Source organism: Tiliqua scincoides, chromosome 10 (genome assembly GCF_035046505.1).
Source record: "Tiliqua scincoides isolate rTilSci1 chromosome 10, rTilSci1.hap2, whole genome shotgun sequence".
NCBI classification, from domain to species: Eukaryota; Metazoa; Chordata; class Lepidosauria; order Squamata; family Scincidae; genus Tiliqua; species Tiliqua scincoides.
In genome coordinates this window covers 26,191,117-26,207,631 of record NC_089830.1, presented here as the reverse complement: position 1 = coordinate 26,207,631, position 16,515 = coordinate 26,191,117, and the positions used below count along the sequence as shown (strand labels likewise).

Sequence of the window (16,515 nt, the reverse complement as noted above, 5' to 3'; positions counted from 1 at the left end):
AAGCACCCCCAGTGTTCCTTGCTGCCCATTGGCCAATCCTTCCTCCCCACCTCTCCTTGCTTGGGGAGGCGGGTCACCAACTTGTGCCTGTGTTGCAATTCCAGCTGCTCTCGGATGCTGAGTGGACAGGGATAACCTAAGAGGAAGACTTCCAAGCATCTGGACAGAAGAGGACACCAACATTCGCCCACTTGCTGAAAGCCAAGTGAGATCCTTGGGGGATTCCAACCTCCTGAGCATGATGTCCTACATTAAGCAACCACATTACGCTGTCAACGGGTTAACCTTGGCAGGGCCTGGCATGGATTTGCTGCATTCAGCAGTCGGATACCCCAGTAAGTTGCTTTTCTAAATTTCCCTTCTGGTCAATGTCTGCTTTGGGTGCAGAAACAATGTTCCAAGAAGGTGGGCAATAGTCCACGTATGTCAGTGAGGAAGAGGGAAAGTCTGGCATCCTATTCTTTTTAGAAAAAGGATGGTGTCAATCATAAGAGACAAGGTCTCAACCAACTGCCAGGGATCAAGGATATGGACCCAAGGATATGGAATTAACTGTGGAATCAGAGCAGGAGAGCAGGGCCACCAGACTTCCAGCTGAGGAGAGAAAAATCAAATCCGCCACTTTTCATAGCAAAATCAGTTATGTGTTTGACTTAGGCAAAGATAAAGACAAACTTGGTCATACTGTTTGGCAATGAATGAATGGATATTTTAATTGAATTGGTTGTTATGATACAGTAGTATCAAAATGTTTATGTGTGAGTGAGCATGACAGGATCTGTGTGAAATGACCCCCATTTAAAAAATTGCATAATGATATACAGTTACTTATATAAAAATCAAATTTTATGAAATGATGCATAATTTCATTTCAAATTTTATGAAATGAATGCATAATGATATACAGTTACTTATATAAAAATCAAATTTTAAAAATTCACCGTGTTGGGATACTTTTGGTTTTCCCAGTCTCTGCAAACTTGAAATGCCTCATTTGTTGCCACAGTTGTTGAATTTTCTTGCAAATCTGTTAAAGACCAGGTTTTCCTGAAAACTGCAGAGATCCTGCTTTCCTCAACCAGAATCAAAATGTATGGGATTTTAGATTTTTCCCAGTACCACTGACAGAGAAGCTCAATCTTCCTTAGTGGTCTGGAAAATGATTGGCATTTAGCAGGTATGCCATTGTTCAGTACTTACAGCTAAGTAAGAAGCAGCTGTTGTATGTATGACTTTTCAAATTGCTGCCACGCATCGGGAACTGTCCAGTACTGTCCAGTACTTCACCAGTTACTTCTCCCTGCTCCACTCCTCTCTGCCCCAAGAGCCTTACAATCAGAATAGGCAAAGGAAGAAAATTAAAGAGGAGTTTAGATTAGCAAATACACAGAGAGACACTTCATGATGAGATTGTGCACTCTCAAGGCTATAGGAAGTTTTGTGAGGTCTTTGATTTCAGTGGAAAAATTAAGCATCTGCCAAAGCCAAGTTGGGGGGGGGGACTTTCAAAATGCATCACTTTGCCTGCATCACTTTGCCTGCAAAACACTTTGCCTGCTCAGGATGTGTTTTGTGAGAGGGAGAAGTCAAAGCCTACAAACCAAAGAAAGATCTGAATGCCTCAGTCCTTGCAGTCAGGATTGAAAGAAGTAGCTCTTCACCCCACCCCGGCCCTGCTACAGATCTAGCCATTTTCCCAACATGGGGTTTTTTTAGGGAGTACAATACTGCACCAGTAAAATAATCTATAATTCCTATTATGCTATCTGCAGTCTTTTGGAATGGGGTGGGCTTAAAACAAGGAGGAAAAGAAAGAACCGGAGCAGCCCAGTGGAATCCATCACTACGCAATCTTTATTCCTTAAAAGTCTTATTTTCATGCTGGAAATTTCACGCCCTCATTTTAGACCAAAGCATCTTATGTGTGCAAAATCATTTTGTCCCCTTTTTGTAGAAAAAGGGAACGTGTCCTCAGTAGTTACATTTTTCTGCCTCCTCTCCTCCAGAAGGCTTGGAGCTGTGTACCTGGTGTTCCCATTCAGCTTTAGGGATGGAATTGGAGTAACTTCAGGCCTGACTTTGGGAGGATTCCTCCCCCTGCTTTATATCATTTAAACAAAATTTGTTGTCTTTTTGTAATGTCAAAGGAAGAGAAATCAAGGGAGAAAAGATGGGTTATGTTTTATACAGTCGGCAAAATTGACCTACAGTTATTGATAACACAGGCATACAAAAAAAATCAATATTTTTTGACTTGTAAAGGATGTTTGAACAAATTTAGGATATTCCTGGGGTGCTGAATCCAAAAATGGCATTGATTTTGCCCAATTGGCTCTAGGTTTGGGGTTAAGGCATAGCCACCTTATGTGCGGATTCAAGCAGCTTCTTTGGGAGGAAGCCGACAACATGACTTTCTTACAAGGAAGCTGCTTGAATTGGCGTATAGAGTGGCTATGCTCTACCCCCAAAACTAGAATCAATTGAGGAAAACCAATGCCATTTTTGGATTCAGCACCCCAAATAAATCCAGGAATAGGTCTAACCTTTAACATAGCAAAATGTGTGTAGGTTTGCGTAATCTGTACAGATTGAGAGAGAGAAATTTACTAGGCTTAACCACACAAAGGATGGCAAAGGGTTCCTTATGGTCTGTGGCTATTAAGATGGTGTCTGTCCCTCAAAGGTGGGAAGGAAAGAATTCCATTGCCTCCCTAGACCTGTTGCAGCTGCTCCTCGTTTTATCACACAAAGAAACGCATCTCCTTGTTAGTCCCCATCTTTTCCTGTTCTTTTTGGTGTGCAAAATCCTCTGCTGTGTAGCTAGAAGATCTGTGTAGAATCTGGAGCTGGGTGTTGCAGGACAGGGAAGAACAATACTTGGTTCCCAAATTTTACTTTGCTAAAATTGCACTCTAAATTTAAAGGTTCAGAAACCTTTTTTTAAAAAAAATAATCCCCCTTTCCCTCCTTCAAAAAGCAAAATGCTATTAGATATTTGTGCAAGCATTGAAACATTTAGAAAACATAAGAGCTGAAAGAATTTTCCCGTTTATCTTGTAAAGGAATTAATCAACTGAGCAGGGAAATTTGGAAAATATCTCAAGGGAGGTGAAGGAATAAAAGTAATTTAAATTTGCTGATGCCCTTCACAATGGAATAAAAGGCATGTCTATTTTCACAGCAAACTTATAAGGTAGGCTATAACAAAAGCCCACCCCTCATTATTGGCCAAGGCCACCTAAAGGATTTATGGGCAAAATAAGATTGAAAGACGCCCAAGGCCAAAGCTATCTAGCTGATGCAGAATTGCCAAATGCCTTTTTTCTCAACAGGCTCCAGAATGTCCTGATCACCCAGATTGCCAACCAACACCTCTTCATTTAGAGCACTAGAGTCTCTGTAGGTATCCAGGATAAAATCAAATAGAAAATGGGCATAGATTACACAGTCACCTTTGAAGTGTTGAATAGGTGACAAGAGGGACAGCTATCTAATCAAGGAGAAGAGGAAATAATTTTTTTATCAAGTCAAGAGATAAATCAGGTGTTGCTCAGCACCAGGAAATAATTGTCAAGATGACAATAGATTGCATGATGTGATCCTCTTAGAAGTTCTCACCAATCTTGACCTCAAACATACTTAGAAGGGTGGAGTGTGGGTGTCACTTCCAGGTCCCACCCCTTTTAAGTGCATGATGTGCAAAGGGGTGAGCTGCTTCCCTAAGCACACTGTGGGCATGTGACGCGGAACTGTGGGCAGTGGAAACCTGCTTCTGCCTACAGCAGGAGTCTCCAAACCCCGGCCCCGGGGCCAGATGTGGCCCGCAGCAAGCCTCTTTCTAGCCCGTGGCCAACCTCTTGTCCCCTGAAAGCCTCTGGCCCACTCAACAGAACATGACCAGAACTGTGATCTGATTGGTCCGGAGTGTGTTCTAAGGGCCAGAGAGGTTGAATGAATGAGCCCATTCATTAATTTATTTGTTCACTCATCTAAGTTCCGTCTCAAATTTATTTATTTAAATTTCTTTTCCGGCCCTCCACACCACGCCAGATATTTGATGTGGCCCTCTGGCCAAAAAGTTTGGAGACCCCTGCCCTACAGCATAATGCAATCCATGCCACTGTGGAGGAGGACTGCAATCCATGGAAGCAGTAAACTGGGGGGTCTTCTGAGCTGTTTTTGCTGTAACTGACCAAAGCAACATCTCTGCTCGCTCATCTAGTTGCCCCTTCCACTGAAACGAATGAGGAGCCCCCCACAACTGCAACCACTTGCTGTTTCCTGCATGATTCTGGGGAAGGATGGTTCTGTTGAAATATGTGGGGCACACAGCCCAATCCGCTACACATGCTCACTCAGAATTAAGTCCTGCTGAATGTGATGCAGCCTTACCTCTACATGACATAGCTGGCACTGGGGTGTTTCTGCTTGTGCCTCAGTGATCATATTTTCACAAGCTGCACTTGGGTATTGGAGCCTGACTGGATCCAAAATGACATTTTGAACCTCAAAATTGGTACTCCGTTGGCATAGCTAGAGGGGATGCAAGGCACTAAGTTTTGCAGGGAGCCTCCCCACAGTGTACAAGAGGCCTCTTCCTCTCCCCTTTGGAGCCAGGTGTATACCTCCGTTTTGCTGCCTCTGCTTGGAACGGCTCCAAAGGGGAGGGGGGCCTTTGCATGCAGCGGTGAGGCTCCCTGCAAAACTTAGTGCTTCGCACCCCCTCTAGATATGCCACAGTTAGTCCTTGGGCACAATCCTATGCAGGTCTACTCAGAAGTAAGTCCTATTGTGTTCAATGGAACTTACTCTCAGGAATCTTCTGTGGTTAGCATTGCAGCCCTTGTCTCTTAAGTATGTCTAGCTGCATTTGCTTGTGCTCCTCCTTTGTTAAACTGGCATCTCCTTCTCCAGCTGTTTGTCTTCCTCCCTCCCACCATTATCTAAATATTGATTGTAAGATCTTTGAGGCAGGAAACTGATGTTCAGTTCGCAGTATCTCCTGGTCAGGCTGGTGTGTGTGTGTGTGTGTGTGTGTGTGTAGGAGGGAGGGCACCAGATGGCACCAGTATTCAGGTCTCTTGTTATCTGGTGTGCTCCCTGGGGCATTTGGTGGGCCACTATGAGATACAGGAAGCTGGACTAGATGGGCCTATGGCTTGATCCAGTGGGGCTGTTCTTATGTTCTTAACTACAATTCCCAGGAGGCCTTGCAGGTCTTCTTGTTATCTGGTGTGCTCCCTGGGGCATTTGGTGGGCCGCTGTGAGATACAGGAAGCTGGACTAGATGGGCCTATGGCCTGATCCAGTGGGGCTGTTCTTATGTTCTTAGGAGGCTTGGCGCTGTTCAGGCTACAGGATGCTCATTTGTTGGCTCTTCCTTGATTCCCTTTCCTTGCCATTCTCCTGCAGCCACCCCACGGAAACAGAGGCGAGAGCGCACGACCTTCACACGGGCCCAGCTGGATATCCTGGAGGCGCTCTTTGCAAAGACCCGCTACCCAGACATCTTCATGCGCGAAGAGGTGGCGCTGAAGATCAACCTTCCTGAATCCAGAGTGCAGGTGGGTTGTGGTGCTGCTTTGTGACAGGAGGACGAAGGGCAGACCTGCTGGCGGACCCAAAGGCCCCATTGTAATGGGTCTCAAACTGGGGACCAAACATGCCTCACTCTCTGCGCTGCTCTGAGGACAAAGCTGCTGGCTTGTGTTCTCTGTTGCACCGGCCAGTGCAGATGGCCTGAGGGACAGCAGCTCAGCAGGTGTCCAGGGCAATCCAGCCCCCACCCAATACTGCGTGGCTGCTGGATGTGACCTCACTTGTCTGTCCAAACCACCTGCTGCTCAGGAACAGATGGGGCTGCTGCTCTCAGACAGCCCCTTTTCCTCCAAGACCGGGTTTGCTGCTGCTCCTGCTGTCCAGATCTCAGGTTTAATCGGGCAAGTGTGGCTGGGAGGCAGAACTGTCCATTCTCAAGTGTTTTTCCTCCAAGCCTGGTGGTTTTCCTAAGGTTCTTCTGCTGGCTGTTCTAAAGCGTGGAATGTACTTGTGAGAACCCTCATAAGAACAGCCCCACTGGATCAGGCCATAGGCCCATCTAGTCCAGCTTCCTGTATCTCACAGCGGCCCACCAAATGCCCCAGGGAGCACACCAGATAACAAGAGACCTGGAAGGCTTCCTGGGAATTGTAGTTAAGAACATAAGAACAGCCCCACTGGATCAGGCCATAGGCCCATCTAGTCCAGCTTCCTGCATCTCACAGCGGCCCACCCAATGCCCCAGGGAGCACACCAGACAACAAGAGACCTCATCCTGGTGCCCTCCCTTGCATCTGGCCTTCTGACATAGCCCATTTCTAAAATCAGGAGGTTGCGCATACACATCATGGCTTGTACCCCGTAATGGATTTTTCCTCCAGAAACTTGTCCAATTCCCTTTTAAAGGCGTCCAGGCTAGACGCCATCACCACATCCCTCGTTTGCTTTGACTATTTATTTTCCTGTTTTCCTCCTTTACGCGAACATCGTAACGCGAGTTGTGCCGTCGTAACCATTGCTCCGCTCTATTCCGGTCCCTGAGGAAAATAGAAATGGAAACAGCCAAAGGAGAATCGTAGTTTACTGTGTTTAAAAAGTTGCCCTTCTGTAAAAGAAACCTGAACATGGGTTCTAAACATTCCTGGGGTCTAAAACAGAAAGTCCCGTGATTTTCCCATTCAGTTTTGTGGATTCTGCTTGAATGTGTGTACCCAACAGTGCCCTCCGCTGGGTAAAATCACTATTTCTGTTACATCCCATGAGGGACGTACAAAAGGCCTACAAACCCCTTTCCCTGACCCTCCCAAAATTAATTATTCTGCACTTTTCCATCTACTCCAGCCATTTTCAACCACTGTACCGCGGCACACTGGTGTGCCGCAAATGGTCCCCAGGTGTGCCGCGGGAATTTGGGAGAGGGTCATTTATTAGTAGGGCCATTGGGGGATGTGAGTCCCCCGTCAACAGCATGGTGTGTCTTGCCATCTTTCCTCATAAGATCATAAGAAGAGCCCTGCCGGATCAGTTCCAGGGCCCATCTATTCCAGCTTCCGGTATCTCACAGCGGCCCACCAAATGCCCCAGAGAGCACACCAGACAACAAGAAGACCTGCAAGGCCTCCTGGGAATTGTAGTTAAGAACATAAGAACAGCCCCACTGGATCAGGCCATAGGCCCATCTAGTCCAGCTTCCTGTATCTCACAGCGGCCCACCAGATGCCCCAGGGAGCACACCAGATAACAAGAGACCTGCAAGGCCTCCTGGGAATTGTAGTTAAGAACATAAGAACAGCCCCACTGGATCAGGCCATAGGCCCATCTAGTCCAGCTTCCTGCATCTCACAGCGGCCCACCAGATGCCCCACGGTGCACACAAGACGCTTGTATCCTGTTGCCACTCCCTCGCATCTGGCATGTCAGAGATAGCCTGCTTCCCATGGCTTGTAACCTGTGATGGACTTTCCCTCCATCAATCTGTCCAGTCCCCCTCTAAAGGCATCTAAGCCAGGCGCCATCTCCGCATCCTCATGACTCTGCACCAGTGTTTTGGAAACAAAATGGCGGCTACAAACACGGCAGCTCACAAGACTCCACCAGCAGGCAGCAGTAAAAGCATTGCCCCTCCAGAATTTCAGGGGGAATTAGGTTTAGGGGTATTCGTCCTTGCAGTTGTGAACCATCTGACCACCACTGGATAGGTCTGTCCCCTGAATGCTCTTCCATTAAAATGGCAGCCTGGCCCTGGAAACGCGGCCCTTGCTTTTGGTTCTGCGCAGGCTTCACCAGCAGTTTCTTTGCTTCTCTCTCCTTGCAGGTTTGGTTCAAGAACCGCAGAGCCAAATGCCGTCAGCAGCAGCAGCAAAGCAGCGGCCAGGCCAAGGCACGCCCAGCCAAGAAGAAGACCTCTCCCGCCCGGGAAACCAGCTCGGAGACCAGCACCAATGGGCAATACAGCCCTCCGCCTGCTGGCACATCGGTCACACCCAGCTCCAGTGCCAGCGCCACCGTCTCCATCTGGAGCCCGGCCTCCATATCCCCCATCCCAGACCCCCTTTCTTCTTCCACCACTCCCTGCATGCAGAGGTCCACCGCCTACCCCATGACTTACACCCAGGCCCCTGGCTACACCCAGACCTACGCAGGATCTACCTCCTACTTCAGCGGCCTTGACTGCAGCTCCTACCTGTCCCCGATGCACCCACAGCTGTCTGCACCTGGAGCTGCCCTGAGCCCCATTGCCACCCCGACCATGGGCAGCCACCTCAGCCAGTCGCCAGCCTCCCTCTCCAGCCAGGGCTACGGCACAGCAGGGCTGGGCTTTGGCTCAGTGGATTGCTTGGACTACAAGGACCAAGCCGCCTCCTGGAAGCTCAACTTCAATGCCACCGACTGCTTGGATTACAAAGACCAGAGCTCCTGGAAATTCCAGGTCTTGTGAAAGGCAGCAAGCGCCCTGCCGTCTCTAGGAAGCTCCCCTCTCTTGCGTAGCATCTTGGGACCACGTCCTCTTCTCTGCACTCTGCACAAGCCCTCCTCCCCCACTTCTCTTGTCCTCTCTTTGATCTTCCAGACTGCTTTCCAAAGAGGAGAGGTCCTTGTTACGGGCGGCTGCCCTCTTCAGCGGTGCCTGGTGGGCTTTTCTTTCCCGGACCAGCTTGCAAACCACTTAGGGTTTTTGCAAAGCCTTTGCCTGGTGACAGGTCGAGAGGGAGGATCCATGCAGAAGTCAGGAACTCATGTTCAGCCTTCGCTTCATCGGCTCAGACCTCAGACATAGTCCTTCCGTTGCTTGGTCTGGACTGGGTGACCGAAAGCTCACAGCACCTTCGCGTCTCCAGGGCTGAAATATCCAAATCAGTCAAGTCCCAGGCTTTTAATTCAGCGCTTACTTGAGCTTCTTCAGGCTCCTGAGAGATGCAAGTTCTCCAGCCACTATGAAGGACACTTTCAGCAGAGTTTTGTCTCAGAAGCCACGTTGCTTGCACTCTCTCCCTCTCTCCCTCTCTCTCTGTGTCTCTCTCTCTCTCTCTCTCCCTCCCTCCCTCCCTCTCTCTCTCTCTCTCTCTCTCTCTCTGTGTGTGTCTCTCTCTCTCTCTCTCTGTGTGTGTGTGTGTGTGTGTGTGTAAAATTATATCTAACACCAAACATTTCCTAGGTTTTCAGAGATGGTAGCAAGGATCAATTAACCAGTCGGTCAGTTCTTTGTTGTTTATCTTTCCAGATGACAGCTTGTGTTTGAGTTTTTGAGCACAAAGCAAATTTGATCAAAAAGAAATGACCCTGCTGTGGACCAGAGCAGTGGTTCCAGTGGCACTACGAGCGGAGGGTGTGGGGGGTGCGGGCCACACCGGGTGACACCACTACTGGCCAAAATGGTTCAAACCAGTTTTTAAGAACGATACCATCATGTTATATATCATTCGATGTGTGATTTCATGCAGAATGCACTGAAACAAACCGCGTTGAAATCTCTATTTTATCAAAAGTTATAGCCCAAAAACCAGCTGGGCAGGGCGATGATGCGTTGCCACGCCCACTGCCCAGGGTGTTGCCACACCCACTGCATGGAAGGAAGTCCATCTTGGGGGTGACCCACTGGCCTTCTGCACCAGGCAACGAAAACCCTAGTGAGGCCACTGGGGCTGCAGTCCCAACCACACTTTCCTGAGAGTAAGCCCCACTGAACAAAATAGGACTTACTTCTGAGTAGACCTGGTTAGCCCCATTGAGCAAAATAGGACTTACTTCTGAGTAGGCCTGGTTAGGGTGGTGCCCTAAGTGGTTCTCAACCTGTGAAGCGAGCCCCTTTCCTCCTGGGAAAGATGACTCATTGTTGAGGGAGGGGCATGCTTTTCCTTGCCCCTTCCCAATGTGTGTCTTGACTGGGTGGGAGAGAGGAACTGGGGGCGAGAGGGAGTGGGTGTGAGCAAGAGCACCTCTTTGTGTTCTTTCCCCCCCTGCCTGTGGGCTGTGCCAAAACCAAGTGAGCAGAACAGGGGAAATTGGGTGAAGAAGCTGGCCAGGGCAGGTAGGAACAAGAAAGATGCCATCAACCAGAAGCCATTTCAGGGGCTCTGGGAGGTGCTTGTTTCCCTAAAGGTTCCCCCTGATGCTGCCCCAACACCAGCCCTGCTCCTGCCTGAAGATCATAGAATCACAGAGTTGGAAGTGACCCACAAGTCATCTAGTCCAACCCTCTGCCTGTAGCAGGAAATTTTCCGTCAGCAGGGAGGTCAGACAAAAGCCCCGCAGGCCGAATGCAGTCCCCAGAAGCAATATATCCACCCCCATTATAATTGGGTTCTCCAAGCGTGTTAATTGAACTCTCTCATATCTTGAAAATAGGCACAAGATTTGCACATTTTCTCTTCTGTCATTTACAGCTGGTGCGTTTCTGTGTGAGAACCAGGTACTTATTTCTGGCTGTCATCTGCTTAATGATGTCATTTTCTGCTTAGCGATGTCACTCCGGGCCCCCAGCAAGCACCACAGTGCTAACTTCAGCCCTCTGTACGAAACAGGTTTGACATCTCTGTCCTAGATCATCTCCAGCAGGTACCTGTCCAGATCAAAGGAGGCTGTGTAGCTCAGTGGCAGAGCACATGTTTTGCATTCAGAAGGTTTCTGGCCCTGGGCACAGCATCTGCAGGTAGGGCAGAGAAAAATCCTTCCTGAAACCCTGATATGATAAACCCAAAGGTACGACAGCGGTTTCTTGTGCCCAAACACATCCAGGAGGCAGCTGTCTTAGGCATGGTGGGAGTGCCATGATCAAGAGAAACACAAATCTGGACCATGATCCAGTCCACTGGCAAGTCTTTTATACAGACCCCACTGATGCTGAATAGGCACTGTGCAGAACCATTCATTTCAGTGAGGTTGGCATAGAAGCTCTTCCTAGTAGCTGTGGCGTATCTAGGGAAAATGGCGCCCGTGGCAAGCACTGAAATTGCTTCTCTGTCCAAACAGAGAAGGGAACATCATGGGGTGGGAAGCCAGCCTTGTCCCACCACATGAATTTATGTGCTCAGTAAAACCATAATTTTTTTTATTTATTTTCTTGGGTGAGGTTAGCTTCTGACTATGATCTAGATCTGGGGTGCCCAAACCCCGGCCCTGGGGCCACTTGCGGCCCTCGAGGACTCTCATTGTGGCCCTCAGGGAGTTTCCAGTCTCCAATGAGCCTCTGGCCCTCTGGAGATGTGTTGGAGCCCACACTGGCCCGACGCAACTGCTCTTAGCGTGAGGGCAACTGTTTGACCTCTCACATGAGCTGTGGGATGAGGGCTTCCTCCACTGCTTGCTGTTTCATGTCTGTGATGCAGCAGCGGCAGCAAAGGAAAGGCCAGCCTTGCTTTGTACAAGGCCTTTTATAGGCCGTGAGCTATTGCAAGCCCTTCATTCATTCATATAAGTTCATCTTTAATATATTCATTTATGTAAACTTATGTAAATTCAAATTTTAAATGTAAATTAATTCTTCCCCCCCCCGGCCCCCGACACAGTGTCAGAGAGATGATGTGGCCCTCCTGCCAAAAACTTTGGACACCCCTGATCTAGCTAAGGATCCACACGTCAGCACCCTGGACAGTACTGCAAAAATGATTCGCTTTCCTACCAGCATTGCACATTTCCAACTTCTGTGTTTCAGGTATATGGAAACACCTTAGCAGGTGATCGTGTTCACCTTAAACTTCATGTGCTCATTACCGCAGAGCAGGGGTCTCCAAACCCCGGCCCGGGGGTGGATGCGGCCCGCAGCAAGCCTCAATCCATCCCGTGGCCAGCCTCTGATCCCCTGAGAGCCTCTGGCCCAGCTGACCAAACACAACCAGAGGTGTGCTTGTGCAGAGGAAGAATGGCGGTCCATTTAAGTGTGTGCTTTATTTTTTTTGGGCTGTGTTTATGCTTGGAGAAGTCCTGGACATTTGAGCCCATTCGTTTATTCTTTCATCTAAGTTCCATCTCTAAAGTTATTTATTTAAATTTTATATTTAATTTTTTTTCCGGCCCTTGACACAGTGCCAGATGTTTGATGTGGCCCTTCAGCCGAAAAGTTTAGAGACTCCTGCTGTAGAGCAGTGTTTCTCAAACGGTGAGTTGGGACCCACTAGGTAGATCACAAGCCAATTTCAGGCAGGTTCCCAATCATTTACTGTGTATTTTATTTTTAATATATTAGACTTGATGCTACCATGGTATTTCACTGGTTTTGGGGAACTGTTACAGATCTGTACTTTTAACAGACTACTATGTATACCCTTTTAACAATGATAGGCAATGGGGCTTACTCCTGGGTAAGTGTGGATTGGATTGCAGCCTTTGGAATGTTTGGGAATTTTTTTTTTTTAACAGATCAGAAACTGTTTGGGAGGGTTATTATTAATATTATGAACAGTATTTATAGGTTTACGGAGGTTTACAGAGGAAAATGAAATAATTAACGGCTCCCTTTCCCAAAAGGGCTCACAATCTAAAAAGATGCAAAAGAACACTAGCCACTAGAAAAGACACTGCTGGGTTGAGGAGGGCCAGTTACTCTCCCCCTGCTAAATAAAAGAGGAGCACCCACTTGAAAAAGTGCCTCTTACCCAGTTAGAAGGGTTAGGAGGTTTCTTTATTTTAAATACATTTTTAAACATCCTTATTGTAAACTTTTAATTCACTCAACTGATTTGATCTGATTTTATGGTACGGGGTGTTAAAACTTTTCCTGCTTGATGATGTCACTTCCGGCCATGACATCACTTCCAGTGGGTCCCATCAGTTTGTCATTCTAAAAAGTGGGTCCTGGTGCCAAAAGGTTTGAGATCCACTGCTGTAGAGAAAGCTGCTGTTAAAAGCACAGGATCAGGCTTGCACCATATTTTTCTGATTGGTTGGCAACCATATCTGGCCAAGCTGACTCAAATTTGTCTGTGTATATAGTCCAGGCTGGGAGATTATTCATAAGTCATTTTCTTTTTCAGATTCACAAAGAATGTGAAAACCAATTTTTTTTTTTGGTTCGTTACCTCTGGATTTTTAATTGATCTCTCCGCAATCTGAACGGCACCGAAATTCCTTTTTGTTGCTAAACTTTTTTGCATTGTGTACAAAATGAAATAGGATATTTTGATCAGGGGAGGTGTGTGGGGTGGGGAAAGAGATCTAACATGGTTTCGTTTGAATCAGGATTTTTATCAGAAGAGTGGAAACAGCGTTTGATAAATATTTGTAAGGAATGCAATTACTTTCTCCCCTATGCATTAAAGAACTGGCTTAAAAAAAAATTTTTTTTAAAGTCTTATTTTGTAAAACACTGTTAGAGATTTCTTAATCTAGTTTTCCTAGTTGTAAAAATAATTTTTTTGGGAAAAGAAATACATTCCATTGCTATAGATAAAAAGTTCCATGCATTTTTTTTGATGGTTTATTTATTATTGTCTTAGTCTGTACAGTTACAAAAATTGTTGGTGGTCTTAAAAAAAAAAAGAGAAAAATATTAAAAAGTAAAAAAACAAAAAATAGGTGAAAAGCAGGAGTGGCTCTGTGTGCTTCTTTTCTTGTTAAGTTCATCTAATTAGAAAATTGCTTTTGCAAAAATTAAGGTCAGGAGTACCATTTCTTGGGTGAGTAGTACATGGGAATTCCTCATGTCTGTTGGATGGTATGGAAGGTCAGGTTCAGAGCTTGAAGGAACCGAAACAGGATGCATGTGGGGGGACTGGGATGGTGGATCAAGGAGGGAGAATCAGGTTGCCTACTGACTTGGAACAAAAGTATTATTATTTTCTAATACCTATAGACCACTTTTCAACAAGAGTCGCTCACAAAGCGTTGTGACATCCATTTCTGCTGGTGGTAAATACAGCATGTGAATTCTGGGATGAGAACATTCCAAAAACTTAAGTAGGCTGTTTTTAAAAATATCTATTGCAGTATGTGTTTGGCTGTTTAATTGGATTTGTTAAATGCATCAGTTAATAGCTCTGTGTTCACGTCTAATGCGATTGCCCCTTTTTGGGGAAGGGGCATACTGTAAAATGAAGTCAGTATAGATTATATCTCACATATCTATATTTATTGACTGTTTATCCAAGAGCAGGAATTTCTTATTCGGCGAAAAGTTTATTATTATTTATTTATTTAAAAGATTTCTACCCACTCCCCTTTTCCTCTGCCAGACCAGATGCCCAAGGCAGCTTACAATTTTAGACTTTAAAATTGTAAACTTTAAAGTTCACAGAAAGTTAAAGGGAAACCAATCTCATGATTTGGGGGCAACATTCTCCCAACTAAGGAAGCTCCACGTTGGATTGGTAACCAGACCATAATCTTTCAGGGGCTGTTTTGAGTTATATTGAGCAAAACCACCAAAGGATTCCCTTCATCGTGTCCCATAAATGGCAGATAACAGAGTCAGAGGATATGTTCATCAGTGGTGCACAGAAACCAGTTTCCCAGTGCCAGCACATTACTTGGAGACCATTATTTTAATGCAAAATCTGAGACTGGAGATGGTTTTCTCACCTCTGAAAGTTGAAGGAAGTTTGAAAACAGAAGAGAGGCTTGTGATGTGGAGATGTCTCCCACTGTTGCCTCTGCTGTAGCAGCTGGCTGAGCTTGTTGGACCAGAGATGACTGCAATCTCTTTTCAGTCCAAGTGTGCACAGGAATGTCTCCAGGTGTTGGGGGGACCTTGGCAATGTGCACTCTGTTGTGTCTTCTACTGAGTGGGATGGTTAATTTAGGGGTCCAATGCCAGACGATGATGTCCTAAGTTTGCCCATCCTTGGGAAGCAAAACCTGTCTCACCCCATTTTCAGTTCTCTTTAAAACAACTGCCTACCTCCTGTCCTTGGCAAAGATCTGACATCTGAGGCATGTATCTCTTCTCCTTCAGTGCCGAGTCTCGGCTTCAAAGGCAGATTTCCTGTTGCCTGGACTCAGCAACCAACCCCAACAACACATGCACACACGCTGCCCGCCATTTGTTATTTTTACTTATCTAATTTAGCAAATGCCCCAATCCTCTTAAGGCTCCTGCTCCCCCCTCCCCACTGCACAGATTGGTAACTGAATTAGAGAGGATTAGGGAACCCGCTAAGGATGACAAATTGGTTCTTGAATGCCCAGTGACAGCTGCCCAGGGTGGCGCTGCCAGCCACATCCCCCTGGCTAACCTTTAATTAAAGAGAACTGAGCCCATGCGCAGGTGGGAGGTGGCAATGACAAGGAGGGATGGGCAGACCCAGTGGCACTCCGACCTGGGTGCTCCTTCAGCAAATGCGGACAGGTGCAATTTGTAGTTCATGTCCAACCTTGGCTCCGCATCACCTGCCACCGGAAAAAGCTCTGTGAATGAGTTTTGTTACAACAATGACCTGTCATTTCTACTGTTCTGTTGGCACACAGAGTACTGTACACAGTAACATCACTGAAAATGACATAGCTCTGCCCCAAAGAGCTTACAGTCTACGAGACAGCACAGATGTTACTGCAACTGGCTAATCCCCATAGTGCAGCGGTTCCCAAGCTTTGCACGTTTACCGTGCCCTTCTATAGCGCAAGATCTCACAAGAAGAGTGCCATCTTGGCCCAGCCAAGATGGCGGCACCCATGAGAGAAGAGGCCGCAAAGGACATCGTGTGGTGCCCCTGAGGGTTTGCACCGCAGCACACAGTTAGGAAACCATGGCCATAGTGACTTCCCATGAATGCTAGTAATTATGCTCACATGAACAGAGTTAACATCTGCAGCGGAGAATCAGAGAAGAATCTTTGTCTGTGTGTCTTGTCTCCTGTGCTGCTTCTTGCCAATTCTACCAGTTTACCCAGTCTGGTCTTCAGGGCTGGCTTTAAGCCCATTGGACCAACTGCTCCCAGTCGGTGCCTGAACCTGAAGAGGCCTTGCACTAGGGTAAAAAAGTAAAATAAAATAAATATTTGACTACAGGCGCAATCTTAACCTCTTATGTCAGTGCTTTCCTGCACTGCTTTCCAGTGCTTTCCAGCACTGACATGAGGGCAATGCAGCTCTGAGGTAAGGAAACAAACATTCCCTGACTTTGAGGAGGCCTCCGTGAGTGACACCCAACTACAGGATGCGGCACATGTCCCATTGGCACTGCTATGCCAGTGCTGGAAAGCACTGACGTAAGGGGTTAGGATTGCACCCTACACCATTTCACCGCCACTGAAACAAGTGGGTTTTGTAACTGTTTTTCAAAGGTAATCTACACGCTTTATTGCTTTACTTGTAGGCTGACATGTCTGCCATTGTTTGATATATTAAAATGGGCTTAGATCCATTTGGTCCATTCACTCACGTGCACTTTTTTCAGCACACATTTGGATGGCTTTCCATTCTACCGCAGAGATAGAAAGTCTACAATAAATTTTATTTGTCACTCTTAAGATTCTTCAGATGGTTGGTTGGCAAGCTTCAGTCTCGAAAGACTATGGTATAAGCCTACAGCACCCGGTGTTCCCAGGC

General features: G+C 46.8%; 1 protein-coding gene across 1 annotated transcript; it reads left to right on the top strand.

Annotated features, from left to right (window-relative positions):
• The first annotated feature begins 238 nt into the window (after positions 1 to 238).
• CRX (cone-rod homeobox) lies at positions 239 to 8,476 on the top strand. Its single transcript, XM_066638760.1, has 3 exons — positions 239 to 335; positions 5,413 to 5,564; positions 7,853 to 8,476. Exons 1-3 carry the CDS (start codon positions 239 to 241, stop codon positions 8,474 to 8,476), a joined length of 873 nt encoding a protein of 290 aa, XP_066494857.1.
• Positions 8,477 to 16,515: the final 8,039 nt, after the last annotated feature.